Source organism: Prionailurus viverrinus, unplaced genomic scaffold, assembly GCF_022837055.1.
Source record: "Prionailurus viverrinus isolate Anna unplaced genomic scaffold, UM_Priviv_1.0 scaffold_40, whole genome shotgun sequence".
Classification (NCBI taxonomy): domain Eukaryota; kingdom Metazoa; phylum Chordata; class Mammalia; order Carnivora; family Felidae; genus Prionailurus; species Prionailurus viverrinus.
The window spans coordinates 4,432,337-4,448,728 of record NW_025927608.1 but is presented as its reverse complement, the minus strand read 5'-3'; the positions used below and the strand labels follow the sequence as shown (position 1 = coordinate 4,448,728).

At 52.0% G+C, this 16,392-nt stretch overlaps 1 protein-coding gene across 1 annotated transcript; it reads left to right on the top strand.

The window, feature by feature from the left end:
- The first annotated feature begins 265 nt into the window (after positions 1–265).
- Positions 266–15,535, top strand: CHRNA3 (cholinergic receptor nicotinic alpha 3 subunit). The gene is made up of 6 exons (XM_047846699.1): positions 266–423; positions 1,838–1,977; positions 2,091–2,135; positions 3,240–3,349; positions 8,346–9,357; positions 15,112–15,535. The coding sequence occupies exons 1-6, from the start codon at positions 327–329 to the stop codon at positions 15,238–15,240; spliced, it is 1,533 nt and encodes a 510-aa protein (XP_047702655.1). The 5' UTR covers positions 266–326; the 3' UTR covers positions 15,241–15,535.
- Positions 15,536–16,392: the final 857 nt, after the last annotated feature.

The following is a 16,392-nucleotide window of genomic DNA, read 5'->3' as shown; positions in this document are numbered from 1 at the left end:
AATACACCTGGCACTTACTGAACGGCGGCGTCGGAGCGCGGAGGCCTCGTTCGGAGGGCGTGTCCGCGCGCAGCTGCGGGAGGGGGTGGGGGCGCGACCCCGCGGGAGGCGGACCGAGCCCGCCCCCCGCGCGCGCGCGCCCCGCCCCCCACCCGCCTCCTCCGCGGAGCGCAGCCCGCGAGCCTCGGGCGCCCACGCCGGCGGGAGGGGCCAGGGCCGCGCCCCGCGCCCCGCGTCCGCGTCCGCGTCCGGCTCCGAGCGGGCGGGCTGCGCCGGGAGCCGCCGGGGAGTCCGCCTCCGCCGGGCCGCGCCCGCCCCCCGCGAGCATGGGCGCCCACCCGCGCGCTGCCGTGGTCGCGGGGCTCCCGCCGCCCCGAGCGCTGCCGCTGCCTCTGCTCCTGCTCCTGCTGCTGTCGCCGCCAGGTACGGGCGCGGGGCCGGAGGGCCGGAGGGGCGAGGCTGCGGGGGGGACGGGAGGGAGGGCAGAGAAGGGGCGCAGGCCGGGCGGTGCGGGGTCGGGGAGGCCCGTCTCCCCTCCGGCCCCCCCTCCCCGGGTCGTCTGGGTGCGAGCCGGCAGGGCCGTCGGTTCCGCTGTCTGCATCCCGCCCACCCCCTCGTCCTATGAATAGATGGCGAAACTGAGGCCGGAGAGGGCTGAAGACTGGGCGGGTGTCACCGTCGGGAGAGGGGCGTCGCTTCGCGGCTGGCGGGCCGGCGCGCCCGCCTCTCCGCGCTCCCGGCGGCGCCTCCCTCCGGGTGTCGGGTCTCGGAGAGGGGCGCGTCCCGGACGAGCCTGCCCTGACCCTGCCGGAAGGCCTGCTGGCGGTCTGGGAGGGCGGCAGACACCGAGGGGCCCGGGATTTGGCTGCGAGGGGAGCCTGTCGGGAGAGCGCGGTTTCTGACCCCTGGACGCTGAGGACCCCACCACCGCTCACGCAGCTTCTGCCTGTGGCCTCTCCCGGGTGTGGGAGGGGGGAGCGGGCAAGACCCCATTTCAAGATTAACCCTACTTCCCTGAGGATTCCCCTCATCTCCCCCCCCCCCCGCCCGCCCCAGTTTATCCTCAGTTCTGTAACTGGGAAGGCACACAGCTGACTCACGTGGCCTGGGGTGTGGCTAATGAACAAAGGGGGTCCCCCAAGGTTTCAGAGAGGTAAGGTCTTTGATCAGGCTGTAAAGACACACTCAGCAGGAACCACGGGTCTCAGTTCAAGATCATGGGAGCCATGTAGACACCCAGTTTCTCAGAGCGTTGGTGCCCAAACGTCCATGGGGTCCCAGGCAGATGAAGGAGAGCCCCAGACCTGGGCTGCAGAACATCTGGCCCTGGGTGACCCTGGGCGGCCCTGGCGCGCAGAGTGGACTGGCCATCTCTCCATCATGGAGGTAGCAAGTGGCTGGGCCAAAGCTGGCTGCGTTTGCATCCCACCATGCCCGTAGTGACGTTGAAGGTAAGGGTGGTGCCTGAGCTCTTACGGGGTGCTAGCACTGAGAACTTCACTTAGAACAACGCTGTGAGGTGGATGCATTTTTCTAGGCAAAGACAGTGAGGCTCAGAGAGGTTAAACCCCTTGCCTGAGCTCACACAGCTTTCAAGTAGTTTGGCAGGATTTGCACCAGATCTTTCTAAATTCCAGCTCAGGCTTGTGACCACAGTTTCTCCCTGGAGGAGTGTGACCTCATGTGTCTTTTGGCCTCAGTTTCCCAGCCCGTAACTTGAGGGAGTGGGGCTCGTCTGGGAGTCCGGAGCTCCACAGAGTACCCCCAGCACGTGGTAAGGAGGCTATAGGTGGGTGGTGTCCCTGGTGAGGGGTAAAGTGACCATTACTTCCTGCAGTGGCCATCGCCTCCGAGGCTGAGCACCGTCTGTTTGAGAGGCTGTTCGAAGATTACAACGAGATCATCCGACCTGTAGCCAATGTGTCTGACCCCGTCATCATCCAGTTTGAGGTGTCCATGTCTCAGCTGGTGAAGGTGGTGAGTGCTGGCACCGCAGGCCATGGCCATGGGGTGCGGGGCTTCTGGAAGAGGCTTCCCCAGAACCAGCCTCCGGTTTGAATTCACTGTGCACTTTTTATCTCTCCTTCTAGGACGAAGTAAACCAGATCATGGAGACCAACCTGTGGCTCAAACAAGTAAGTGAGCGGACCCTGGGCGCTGCTGCCCCCTGGTGGTGTCTTTTGTATTTGCTGTGCGGGACCCACAAAGAGCCCAAACAGCCAGCTTCACTCTGGTGAACCCAGATTGGGGTGACTGGCTAGTGTGTCTCTTCCTGGGCTTGGAGTCACATGCACTACTCCATGCTCCCCCTGGAAGTCAGCCCCCCAAGTCACAGATGACAGATCGCAGCTTGGAGGGAGAGACCTCCTCAGCAACACAGCAAATTAGGACAGACCTGGGCCTGGAGCGCAGCCCCTGACTTTGGGCTGGTGCCTGAGGCCACCTCCTTCCCTTCTTGCCAAAAATTTGCCCTTCAGTTCAAATCAGATGCTGTTGCTTTCTTTGGTAGAGTGGGAGCAGAGGCTCTGGATTTTCCTGTTCAGATTGAGGCCAAAGAAACAGGCTTCCACATGCCCCCCCCCACCCCCCCACCCAGGGAGACTTTGCCCAGATCTAGGCAGATACCTCCCTGGACCAGTGTGACCCTTCGCCAGCCCACACAGCCTTTCCACACCCAGAAGGCTGGAAAACCAGGAGGGCACAGTGCCCATTCAGCACTCTGTCCACAGGCTCACCTGTCTCTCCTCCCATCTCCCAGCCTCTATTCCCACACACTTCTCAGGCCCTGGTGGGACCATGGCTCCTTCCCCAGAACCCTTCAGACACCAGCCCGGCTTAACCTGGAGGTGGAAGAGGGCTGTGTCATTAGCACCCTGCTCCTGCCAGTGGGGAACACGTCTGAAAAAGCTCCCGGAGAGCTGTTTCAGGGACGTAAATGGCAGGTGCTTACAGCATGCACCTGGCCAGCACCAGCACTGACTGGAGGAAGCACTAGTGACCCTCACTGGTTGGTGAGGCGCTGGGCTTGCCCAACCACGGAGGCAGTGTCTCCGGGTAGCCGGGAAGCAGCTTGCACACCCAGCCCAGTGCCATCTCCCCCACAGGCGCCCACGTGAGAAGTGGGGCTCCTGGGGTCTGCAGCGTGGAGGTGGGGGCTTCCCCAGAACAGCTGGTTTCCAGGAAGGGGACCGTGCTGTCCTTCCGCTGCCGCCTCCTCTCTCCCTGCCTGCTCCCCGCAGATTTGGAATGACTACAAGCTGAAGTGGGACCCCTCTGAGTATGATGGGGCGGAGTTCATGCGTGTCCCTGCACAGAAGATCTGGAAGCCGGACATTGTGCTGTATAACAAGTAAGGGACTGCCTGGCCTTCCTGGGACCTTTCCCAAGAGGGCTTCATTGAGATGTTAATTCCACAGGTGTTTACTGAGCACCTGCTATAGGCCAGATGCCGGAGAGCCACCCTGACTCCAGGACTTTACCACACACCAGGGGACAGGCATGAACTGTGATATCCAAATGTGCAGTAACAGACCGGATGGGGGGGTGGGGGGAGGAAGGGCAGTCTGCTGCCAGGGCCCTCACTGGCACTTGCCCTTCCCTGTAGGTCAGGACCACGGACCACTTGGTTCCTCTGCCCCCGGTGACTGAGCCCGCAGTTTCAGGAAGCCTCTCCGCTGTATCTCACAGCGTCTTCCTCTGCCAGGCTCAGCTGCCCATCATGGCACCTCCTAAACTGGCCTCTTTCCACATTTAAGCGTTGTTATTCGGCAAACATAAAATTTAATGGATGTTTTACAGTATGTACTAGTTTGTTCTCTGGGTATTGAAAAACATCATTTTTATACCTGTGCTTTATCTCTAAGGTTATGTTTTAACCATTAAGCATTTATCAGCAGAGCACTTCCTATAGAATTAATCTGATTTTAACGATTGAAAGCATTTCCGTGTTTAGGTTTTTATGCCATATTTTTTTTTCAACATTTATTTATTTTTGGGACAGAGAGAGACAGAGCATGAACGGGGGAGGGGCAGAGAGAGAGGGAGACACAGAATCGGAAACAGGCTCCAGGCTCTGAGCCATCAGCCCAGAGCCCGATGCGGGACTCGAACTCACCGACAGCGAGATCGTGACCTGGCTGAAGTCGAACGCTTAACCGACTGCGCCACCCAGGCGCCCCTTTTATGCCATATTAGTACAAACTCATATGCTTTAACTATTAGGACTGCAGAAGCTATGTTTTTGGCTGAGTCCCACTTTCTGGTCACTGACTAAAAGAAGGGTCTTTAGCCACTCCAAAGATGGGCCGTGTTTTATTTATTGGCTTTCCAAGGAAATACATCATTCATAAAGGTTTCTTTCAGGCAACTTGTATTTGTAAATTTAGTCCTCACAGAACTGGGACAAGGTAAACTCAAGTGGTTTGCAAAACATGAGCAGTCTTACCAGTCTTCTGATCCACAGGCTCTTAGGGAACTGGGCAGAGTGTTGAGAATTTTAGCTAAGCTAGAATTAAGAAAATGTGCAAAAATTTTAATGTCATGATTTGAATTTTTTTTAATGTTTATTTATTTTTGAGACAGAGAGAGACAGAACATGAACAGGGGAGGGGCAGAGAGAGAGGGAGACACAGAACCGGAAGCAGGCTCCAGGCTCTGAGCCATCAGCCCAGAGCCCGACGCGGGGCTCGAACTCACGGACCGCGAGATCGTGACCTGAGCTGAAGTCGGATGCCTAACCGACTGAGCCACCCAGGCTCCCCGTGTCATGATTTGAATTTTATAGCTGTTTTCTAGCCGGCAATCTTGAGTGAACAGCTGGAGGACTTTAGGCTGTGAGTTTAACGGTGCTGCGTCACAGTGAAAGGATTCAAACTGAGTGTGGTGAGGAGCAAATATCATAAGGAATTTCCTTTGAGTCTGAAACTGAAGATAGGTTGTAAAGAAAGTCACCCAACCCCTCCAAGTTAGAAGTCATTTCTCGGGACTGATCCTCCGTTGAGAGTCTCTTCATGTTGACAGGAGAAACACCTTTTACGTCCTCGTGCCAAAGCTTCCCCTATGGTTTGTTTTCTCAAGTTCATTCTCTACTAGGATCCTCCGAAAGTGCTCATGGGCACAAGATGCCTTCTGTTCTTACATGTTTATAATTCACTGCAGCCTTTTTAGAGAATATGTTCAGGTTACTTAGCTGGATAGAGAAACTCCTTGGCTGAAATCTTCCTTCATGAAAATCTTCTAAAAATGCCGACTGCTCCAGTATGAAGTGTCGCTGTCAAAATCTGATGCCAGTCAAATTGGGTGGCATTGGAAGACAAGGGGGACTCTGCCGATTAGCATGTGGGGACCACAAAGTGAACCAGCTCTGTCCTGGGCGAACCGGGAGGCACAATCCTGGCAGGGGGTGTTCTTTCAGCTCAGGCACCCAAAGGCTTCTTCCTTCATCTGGAAAGTCAGCTGTTTGACTCTGTGCCACAGATGTGACACGTCTTTACTCCAGGAAAGCTGGTTTCAAGTTCTGGGTCTTAGGATTTGTTCTTTTGCTTTGGCTTTTCTCTCCAGGAACTCCATCTTCATGTACATCAGAACTTCACCTACATTCTCTGTTCTTCTTGCTCAAGTTCTTGTTTCTGTTTGATGTAAAACTTGCCCTCTCTTTCTCTCTGGTTTCATTCCTGTGACTGCGCTTTCTCTGGCACCTTGTTTCTTTTAGCCGTTGCGTCTAAGATGGTTTTTGACTCTTTCCTAAGGTGTCGGCTCTTGATACACCTGCTGTTGTCTGGCCAGGTTATTTAACATTTTCTGATTATGCTGCCCCTTCATGGCTTCCAGAGATCACTTAGCACTTCTTAATCTGTAATCCCAGGTAGGTTGTCACTGTCACCCGTTCTGGGCCTGTCCTGTTGGGGTATGGCTTCTCTGCTTGTGATTCAGATATTCATCTTCACGCATTTCTTACAATACAATCTAATCCTTTTCCACTGCTCTTGTTGAAATAGGTGGCCTTTGCCAAACGTTTAGGACAGGCTCCCAGAGGGAACAGGGTGGGTGGGGGTCTCTTTTCATCAGCTTGAGGGTCCCTGGGAAGGCAGGCTTCTGGGCCTGAGCCCAGCCGCTGCTGGATGCCTGCTTCTCCAGCTTGTAACCCATATTTCTCTTCTCAGCCTGTTTCTGACCTGGTTTAACTTGGGTCCTACCCTAAGCAGTGTTTTTCTGGGCGGGTCTCAGTCCTTCCAGAAGGGAGTCTGGGCGGGGCGGGGGGGAACCCTCGAGCCCACACCAGCCCCCGAAGGCCTTCCCTGCAGACCGCCAGTGGGCCCCACCACCTTTTTGGTTCCCTCCCTGAAACTGGAAGCTGTAAGGCCTGTTTCACTGTCCCCTTGCTGAGGAGTCAACGCAGACTGAGGTCCTCTTTTCTGAGGGACAGATGCTTCTTGGTGGCTTCTGTGCCTGGGGCTCTTTCCCTGGCGGCCACCACCTCCAGCTGATCCTGCATGGTCCAGGCAGGCTGCCCTGGGGTTGCTCACTGGACCCCACCCGCTCGTGGGAGGCTGCATGTAACCTGACTGTGATGACATGGTCACAGGCTTTTCTTTGCTGGGAACTTGGAGAATGTTCACACCACTCACCACCCTTGCCTCCCCCGAAGCTCAGTCTCCCTTAGAACGAGCCCTCAGCCGGTTGTGTGCACCCTCCTGGGCGTCTCTTTTTTGACAGCCTCGCACATGGGCTCCTGGACCCCTCCCACCCCCACTGGCTCTTACTGCCGACCATCCCCTGGACACCCCAAGGGTGAGACCATGGATTTTCTGGTCATTCTTTTTAGTCCACAAGACCCACCAGGTGCCCTGTCTGTGGCTGAGGCTGTGCCGCACCCCAGGGCCCAGCGGGGTCTTGGCCTTGCCCGTCTACCAGTGGCAGAGAGCAGAGGCCCTGCGCTCTGACCTTTTGATCCCTGGTCAGTAAAGCGAGGGGCTGGACTAAGGCAGGTGCCGGCGTGGGGCTCCTGTGAAGGACTGGGTCAGTGTTTTACATCTGTGGGCCGGCCTCTGCCTCTGAAAGCAGCCTCCCTGTAAATGTCGTCACAGAAGGGGCAGGCCTGCGGGCCGCACTAAGAGGTCCCCTTCTGTCCTGACGTTTTGTTGACCCAGGACACTGTCTTCCAAGGCAGTGAGGGCTGCGTGGGCCCTCCCCGCACCCCTCCCCTTACCATGTGAGGACAGAGGGCACAGCAGGACTGTTGTGAGGACCGAACACGAACAAAGCCAGCAGGGCCCCTCTGGACAAACCGGCCGACCAGACAAGAGGGAGGCGGCAGCCTGGGGTCTTAACTGGTAGCAACTGTCCTGCTCCACGGAGGCACAGGAAGGGGAGGGCCAGACAGCAGATGGAGGACATGGGCAGGACACGTCCCCTCCTGTCTCCACGTGTTACTAAATCACGGCAGGAACCCACGGAGATCCCTGCATGTTTGGGTCTGTCACGTGCGTCAGCTCTTCAGGCAGATGGGTGGTGGCTCCTTCTAAAGGGTCTGAACTCTATGCTGCCAGCAGAGCTGACCCAGGGACATGTGTGGAGCCTGCCCCAGGCAAGGCCACCACTTGAGGGCCGGCTGCTCTGACTCTCAGATGCAGGACTTGGTACATCGGTCTCTGCACAAAAGGAGAGTGCGGGTATTGCAGGGAGACGAGACATGGGGAGAAACCAGGGAAAGATCAGGAAACTGAAGGCACGGGAGCCCGTTGTGCTGGATTTGAAAGACAAGGCATCAGAAAACATGATTGTTCAACCCAAGGCGGTGGGGGGTGGGGAACACAGGGTCACAGTTCAGGTCTGGTGGGAGCCCATCTGCCAGGGCTCAGTATGGTGGGAGTGGGCTCCCCACAGCTGGGCCTCACACACGTGTGTGCACGTACACAGGAGGTGCCCACGCGGAGACTGAACGAGGCTTTAACGGGATCCAGACCGCAGCAGCAGGAGGGCCAGATATCCCCAAAGGTTTCCTGCCTCGAGGACAACATTCATCTCATTTCTTTAAAGGGGGAAAAATCCCTTTCTGGCATTTGAGACGGTCTGTCGATATCAAGGCCAAGTTATATTGAAAACAAACCAGTGACATGCCAGGGGTGGGGGAAGCATGTCAGATTGTTGCAGGAATGGAGCCTCGGGCCTCAGTGTCCCCGTCGGTCAGTGGGGAGGTGAACCGGGTGACCGTGCATGGCACAGGGGGCTCTCCCGTTCTGTGGTTTTATAAGCCACCACTTGCTGCCTACTGCGGGTGGTGTGAGAAGCTGGCCCGGGCGACCGCGTGGTAACGACTGTGTGTCATTTGCCACCTGTCTCTGCAGTGCTGTTGGGGACTTCCAGGTGGACGACAAGACCAAAGCTTTACTCAAGTACACAGGGGAGGTGACTTGGATGCCCCCCGCCATCTTTAAGAGCTCGTGCAAAATCGACGTGACCTACTTTCCATTTGATTACCAGAACTGCACCATGAAGTTCGGCTCCTGGTCCTACGACAAGGCAAAAATCGACCTGGTCTTGATCGGCTCTTCCATGAACCTCAAGGAGTACTGGGAGAGCGGCGAGTGGGCAGTCATCAAAGCCCCAGGCTACAAGCACGACATCAAGTACAACTGCTGTGAGGAGATCTACCCCGACATCACGTACTCGCTCTACATCCGACGCCTGCCCCTCTTCTACACCATCAACCTCATCATCCCCTGCCTGCTCATCTCCTTCCTGACCGTGCTGGTCTTCTACCTGCCTTCCGACTGCGGCGAGAAGGTGACCCTCTGCATCTCGGTCCTCCTCTCGCTGACCGTGTTTCTCCTGGTCATCACCGAGACAATCCCTTCCACCTCGCTGGTGATTCCCCTCATTGGCGAGTACCTCCTGTTCACCATGATTTTCGTGACCCTGTCCATCGTCATCACCGTCTTCGTGCTCAACGTGCACTACAGAACCCCGACCACGCACACCATGCCCGCATGGGTGAAGACTGTTTTTCTGCACGTGCTTCCCAGGGTCATGTTCATGACCAGGCCCGCGAGCAGCGAAGGCCACACCCAGAGGCCAAGGCCCTCCTACAGTGCTGAGCTCTCAAATCTGAACTGCTTCAGCCGCACGGAGTCCAGAGGCTGCAAGGAAGGCTGTCCCTGCCAGGACGGGATGTGTGGCCACTGCCACCACCGCAGAATAAAAATCTCAAACTTCGGTGCCAACCTCCCGAGAAGCTCCAGTTCTGAGTCTGTCAACGCTGTGTTGTCCCTATCTGCTCTGTCACCGGAAATCAAAGACGCCATCCAGAGTGTCAAGTATATTGCCGAAAATATGAAAGCACAAAATGAAGCCAAAGAGGTAAGGATGTGTTATTACATCAGTCGTTTGTTCATTTGACAAACATCTGAGGTGGGTCAGGAGTCAGCAGCCTGTGCTTGGACCGGCCCCTCCATTTACCAGGTAGGGGTCCCTGGACGTGTGCCTCGCTTACCGGAGCCAGTCCCCTCATGTACACGGTGGAACGACAGAGCCCGTCAGTGTGCCCTGTCATTGGCCCCTGAGCTGCCAGCCGTCTGGGCCATCAGGACAGTGCCAACACACTCGGTCAGGAGATGAGCCGGAAAAGGGCACGAGACCAGCCGGTTTGACAGCTTTTACTTTCCGATTGTGTTTTTTCCCTTACTGAGGTATAAAGTGTATGCCTGTTAAGTGTACACGTCTTCACATTAGGTGTTCTCCCATGTAACCCTGCGTGCAGCAAGCACGTGGGATGTGTCCCGTGCTCCTTCCCAGGCAGCAGCCCCTCCCCCTTGCTAACCACTGATCTGACTTCCTCGATTGGTTAGTTTTACCTCTTCTTGAACCTCATGTAGATGGAACTCCATAGTACAGACCCTTTCACATCTGACCTCTTTCATTCAACAAAATGCCTTGAGGCTTATCATCTTCGTGGTTTTTTACTGGTGGATAGTATTCTACGCTAGGGCTGCGCCACCTTCTGTTTGTTTATTCTACAGTTGTTGGACATGGGCTGTTTCTAGTTTGGGGCTATTGTGAGGAAAGCTTCCATAAATATTCTTACACGTCTTTTGGTGAACACATATACTCATTTCCCCCGAATGTACACCTAGGGGTGGGATTGCTGGATCACTGGAGAGATGTATTTTTAACTTCAGTGGCTACTGTAAGGTTTCCGAAGTGTCTGAGGCGTTGATACCCCACCCTGGGCAATGTTTGAGAGTCCACTTGCCGCACATCCTCACCCACATGTGTGAAGTGGTACCTCGTCGCTGTTTAATTAGCTTTTCCCTGTTGAGTAACGATTAGGAATCTTCTTCCTATGCTTACTGGCCATTTGTACATCTTCTTTTGTGAATTATCTAGTCAAACTCTTTTGCTCATTTATTTTAATTGGGTGAACTTAGATTTCCTCCAAAGATCTCATGCTAGATAGAATTAATGTCAAGTATTAGGAATAGGGAAGTTTTACACTTAATAATATCAAATGTCTGGCTGCTCCCTGACCCTGTTTACCCCCAAGGTTATCAGAATCAGATCTGATAATTTTATGAGAAGTTTTGCTTTAAAATTAATTGGCTCTGCCTTAAGCTGCTTATTAGCAAAGAGCTAATTAACTGATCATTTCAGCTCCTCACACACTGTAGGTGATTACCGTTGACAGGGAATGACTGGGGCCTCTTTTATTATACCCTGAATGGCACATGAAAGTGAAGGAAACAGGAGGGAGAGAGCAACAGCTGTCTGTCCATGCACCCCACCCACCGGCACAGTTGTGAGCCCACCATGTGACTCTACAAAGGCAGAGCCTCCTGCTGAGCCTGTAATTTAGCCAACAAGTCAGGCACACCTTTCACTTCAGCTGAAGCAACCGTTGGAGCATAAGTAAATGATCCGTGAACATCTCTCGTTTGTGTAACACTGACAACGTTTGCAGGTGCTCTCTACCCCTTTCTTTATCCATCTTGAAAAGAATCATTTCAGGTAGCAAAAATTTAATAAAGATTGAGATCTAAATACTGAAGACTCCATCAAGTTATTAGAAATTAACTCTATTTCAAAAATTACTTACTAGGCACCTGACAAAGTGTTAGTTTCACGAGGGTCTAAGACCTATTGTACAAAAGGACATTTTAAAGATTGTTACTAAAAGGGAAGTCACAACCAAAATGCCAAGAAGATACATTAGTGGCAAACTGTGGCAAGTGGTTCATCTCAAGGGGCAACCACTGCTCATCTCTGGTCATCTGTCACCACAGGGGACTTGGGCCCAGTCATAGCTCTCCCATTTTTCCAGAAATAGAAATTGGCCCACAGGCCAGCAGAGCACAACCTGTCCATGCTGAGAAGACTCGAGCTGTCGGAAGAAGGTCTTCTTTGCCTGTGTTGTGTGACTGCCACACCACCAACACGGTTTTCCAGAGGCTTTACCTTCCTAGGTCTACAGCTCAGCATGGCTGGTTCGCACTGTGCGTGGCCCCCAGGGACCTCACTGAAGGGCTGCTTTCCCAGGCCGCCTCCTGAGGGTGTGGGGAGCCTGTGTGTGACTACGGTGGCCCTCCCGGCAGGGGAACACCATGGTGGCTGCCTGCCTTGGCTGTTCCCTTCTCCAGGCTGTTCGTGTGGGTCACTGCTTGCTCACGTTTGGCCGTATTAGTAAGAAGTTTAATTACTGTTAATACGCAAACTTGGGGTCGCACGGAAGCGCTTTGTTGGCGGTATGTCTTTCACCCTGGGGTCGGCTCCACCATGCGAGCAGTTCTCTCAGTCTTGGAGGTGTGCCCAGGCCAGAGCCACGGTCTTCTGAGCTGACAGTCTGAGATAGCTGGCTTCCTGTTGGGCTGAGACACACATGCATAGACACACACAGATACGTCTCTGCGTGTATACATCTGTATATAGGTGTGCACGTGTATCTCTACGCGCATATTTTCATTCCTTCCAGAGTCTGACTTTTGATCAGCGATTTGGGAGTTTCCATTTGTTGTAACTACTGTTTGATCAAGGCTAAATTTCTGTCATCTTATTGCATGTTTCCCGACTTATTTTTCTTCTTTGCCTCACTTCGTGCTGAGCACTGGGAAGTCTGAATTGTTTCTGCTGGCTGGAAAGCCATGTGTTCCGTTTCTGTTCTGGAAGCTGTGCCTCAGTGACTTAGACCCACATGCGAGCTCTTCCAGATCCGTCTCCTCACTCCTTTGCATCTTGCCCCTGACCCCACTGTCCTCCCCTCTGGTCTTCCTTACTGCCTGGCCACACTGGATATGACCAGAGCTTTAGTTGTGGATTTGGGGGAATACAGCTTTGGGTTTTGCCAACCCTTTCTCTAGTCTATATCATTTTTTTTTTTTTTAATGTCATCTTCACTAAACCACTGACTTACCCCCCTGCCCTCCTGGCTTTCTCTCCACACTGACCCACCTTGATCCCAAGTGTTCATGGTTAAACCTTCTGAGGCCTGTAGGCTTAAAAGTGTAAAAACTCATTTTTAAGGCAGTTTAGCTGGATACAAAATTCTAGAAGTTCTTTTTCTTAAATACTTAAAAAACCCTCCTCCGTTGCCTTTTTGCTTCAGTATCATTAATGAAGTTTTAAGTTAATCTGAATGCTGTTTCTTTGCGATGAATCGATTCTATCTAGAAGCTACTGGAATTTGTAGAGAAATCCAGTGACCTCAAACACAGTGTGTTGGTGTGGATCTCTCCTAAACTGTTCGGCATCCTTAGGAGCCATTTTATCCTGTGGTTTTTCATCTTTGGTTCTGAGGGAATCGAGGTTTCCTCCGTGAAGATTTCCCATCCCCATGTCTCTCCCTGAACTACACACGTCTGCTTCCAGCCCCCCACCTCTTCCTTCCTGCCACCCTCACCCCTCCTCACGGGTTCCTTTCTGCCAGCTGTCCCCATCCTGAGTCTTTTCCTCCGCTTTTCTGTCACATTTTTACTTGGTTCTTCTGTGACATTGCTTCATGTTCCCTATGCTCTCTCTGATCTCTGGGGATATCCTCTGTAGTTTAAACCCTTAACCTGTCTGTTCTGTGAATTTCCTTCCAGATAGTTATGTTTGTGTTCTGAGACCTGTAAACTCACTTTTTCAGGGGCATCAGCCTTGCCGGATGGTATTTGGGGAGGCTCCACAAGGCAGGAGGCCCATGTTGCCAGACTAGACTAGGCCTCCCTTCAAAGGTGCTTCCTTCCCTCCAGGTGACCTCGTGCCTCAAGGGATGTCTCTCAACCTCCCAGCTTTTCACCTCAGCCAGGCTGTCCTCACTCACACGTTACCTGCATCTCTGGGCTGGGACCAGGCAGGGAGCAAAGAGGCAGAGCCGTAGGGGTGAGACCAGCACAGCCCAAATCTCCCCCACCCCCTCCCTGTCCCTGAGGCCCTCCTCTGGCCCCCTAGTGGAACCCGGCCGGTGCCACAGCCTCTAACATATGGGCTCCCCTTGCTTCTGGGACATCTCTAGGGCCGGGCGAGGAGAAGGAGCTAAGAGTTGCACTAGTTCACCGTTTTGCCTGACGCTTCTCTGTTATCATTAGTCCCAAAGTTTCCGGGCCCATATGATGCCTTCAGGACTTTCAGAGTTAGACACAAATTGTCACCCAGCTGTGTTTGTGCAGTACATTTGTGCTCACGTGGAAAACTCGAGTCCCGTCTGTGTTCACCAGGCAAAGCCGTGCAAATTGCTGTCAGAGGAAGATCTGTGGTTGGATGAGGGTCATCTTTTTTTTTTTTTTAATCAGTGTGACTATCGATAGATACTATTCATTAAGGACTCTGTGCCAGAACATTATTTCACTTAATCCTCATCATAACCCTCTGAGGGGAGTACTGTTCTTATCTGCATTTCACAGATGGGGAAATTGAGGCAAAGAGAGGTCACGTAACTTATCCAGGTTCTCAGACGCTGCGATGAAAATCAAAGTCTACCTGCTACAGCCTTAGGAGGGTTAGCTGGTAGGGGTGAGTGGGAACCACAGGTTCATTGTGTGTTTGAGGCACTTAGAAACCAGTCTTAGGAATCCACACAAAGTACTAGCGTTATAATTCTAATTTTAGCCAAATTCCTTAGTATCTTCAGGAGGACACATCTCCAGTTCATGGCAGTAGAAGAAAATCCTTATCTCCCAGTCCCATTTCAGTGTACTTAATTAAATCACTAAATCACATGCTGCCTCTTTTTTATGTGATTATTTCTTCAAAATCAGTTGATTCATTGGTTCTCTCTTCCTCAATTCAATTACAGTTTCCTTGTCTTCCCAGTTGTCTAGGAGTGTAATTAACATACAATTCTCCTTCCTATTTCAAGCCTGAATTAGGGCTGTATTATAGACAATTAGTCTTGCTCTTTCTACCGTCTTTTACTTTATTGTCAGCAATTATTTCTGATTTTCAGCCTGTCCTCTCACTGTCCAGAGTTCCACGATACTTTGGCCTTAGTGTTGAAGAAGATACTTGGTTAGCTGGGCAGGGCCAGGGGGCAGAGGGAGAGAGATGACGGCCTTGCCCTGCTTTACTTATTTCCTTTTGGAACAGATGTTAAATGGAAATTAGTATCTAACACTGGATAAGAACCAGCACTTTGAAGCAATAGTAAACGATGGTTGGATTGTATTAGTTACTCTAACAAAGTCCAGGAGTCCACAAGTCAAGTAACTGGTTTTCCTAACTTTATAAATTAGAATTCAGTTTAGAAAAAAATAGGTTATGTATACATGAAGACATTTCTGGTTGTTTCATTTTTTGTTTATTTTTAAGTAAGCTGTATGCCCAACTCAGGGCTTGAACTCACAGCCCTGAGATCAAGAGCTGTTACACCCTACCGCCTGAGCCAGCCAGGCGCCCCAAGAAATTTCTGATTCAAAACAGACCGAATGTGAATATTTTATACCTGCCTCTTGTAATGCATAAAGGGGGACTTGAGAACAGTGTTTCCTCAGACTCTATTAGGAAACAGGGCTTCTTGCAGAATGGCTTCTGCTGCCGCGACATATTTATTCGGTATTCAGTTCTGAAAATGTGTCCACTCTGCCCTTCCCTTCCTGCTTTACGTTTTCCTCTTTCACAATTTTTGTTTTTGTTTTTGTTTTCCAGATTCAAGATGATTGGAAGTATGTCGCCATGGTTATTGATCGAATTTTTCTGTGGGTTTTCATCCTGGTGTGCATTCTAGGGACAGCAGGATTGTTTCTGCAACCTTTGATGGCAAGGGATGACGCTTAAGCACCAAACTGTGTTTGCCAGAGGCTTCCTGGCATGCAGAGGGGGACTCGTTTGTTTTTATTGTGTAAAATACACTTGGCCATAAAATGTACCATCTTCACCATGTTCAGGCCCACAGCTCGGTGGTGTTAGTCATCGTTGTGCAGCCGCCACCGCCATCTCCAGGACTCTTCGTCTTGTAAGACCGCATCTCCGCACCCACTGAACACTAACTCCCTGTCCCCTCTCCCCCTGAAACCCACATTATACTGTTTTGACTACTTTAAGTACCTCATATAAGCAGAAGTGCACACTATTTGTCTTTCTGTGATCGGCCAGTTTCATTCAGCGTCATGTCCTCGGGGCTCACCCATGTTGGAGCAGGCGTCAGAATCTCCTTTCTTTTTAAGGCTCAGCCGTGTTCCATTGCACGTCTATTCATGTTGCTTATCTGCTCATCTGGCAGGGGACACTGGGGCGGCCCCCACGTTTTGGCTGTTACAGATACGTGTGCATCCATGTTCACAGCAACATTATCTGTTTGAGACCCTGCTCTCGATTCATTAGGATATATCCCCAGAGGCGGAATTGTTGGGTCCTGTAGTAATTCTATTTTCAACTTTCTGAGGAACAACCGTACTGTTTTCCAGGATGGCTGCACCAGTTTGCATTCCCACAGGGGCTCTAATTCTCTGCATCCTCATCAACATTTGTATTCTGTTTTTTTTTTTTTTTATAATAGTCATCCTAACAGGTGTGAGGTGGTATCTCATTGTGGTTTTGATGTGCATTTATGTAACGATTAGTGATGCGAAGCATCTTCTCCTGTGCTTATTGGCCGTTTGCGTGTCTCTTTGGAGAGGTGTCTGTTCAGGTCCTTTTCCACTTTTTTTTTTTTTTTTTTTTAAGTTTATTTTAAAGAGCACAAGCAGGTGAGGGGCAGAGAGGGAGGAGACAGGATTTGAAGCCAGCTCTGCGCTGACAGCAGAGAGCTCAATGTGGGGCTCAAACTCACAAGCCAAGCTATTGAGATCACGACCTGAGCTGAAGTCAGACGCTCAACTGACTGAGCCACCCAGGCGCCCTTTCTTTTCCACTTCTCAATTGTGGTTTTTAGTTAAGTTTTAGGAGTTCTCTATATGTTCCAGATATTAATCTCCTATCAGAAACAAG

Excerpts from the sequence above, each read along its gene's own strand:
- CHRNA3 (XM_047846699.1), top strand. The coding sequence starts at position 327 with ATGGGCGCCCACCCGCGCGCTGCCGTGGTCGCGGGGCTCCCGCCGCCC. Across the intron at positions 424-1,837 it reads CCTGCTGCTGTCGCCGCCAG|TGGCCATCGCCTCCGAGGCT; the intron begins GTACGGGCGCGG and ends TACTTCCTGCAG. Across the intron at positions 9,358-15,111 it reads CACAAAATGAAGCCAAAGAG|ATTCAAGATGATTGGAAGTA; the intron begins GTAAGGATGTGT and ends TTTGTTTTCCAG.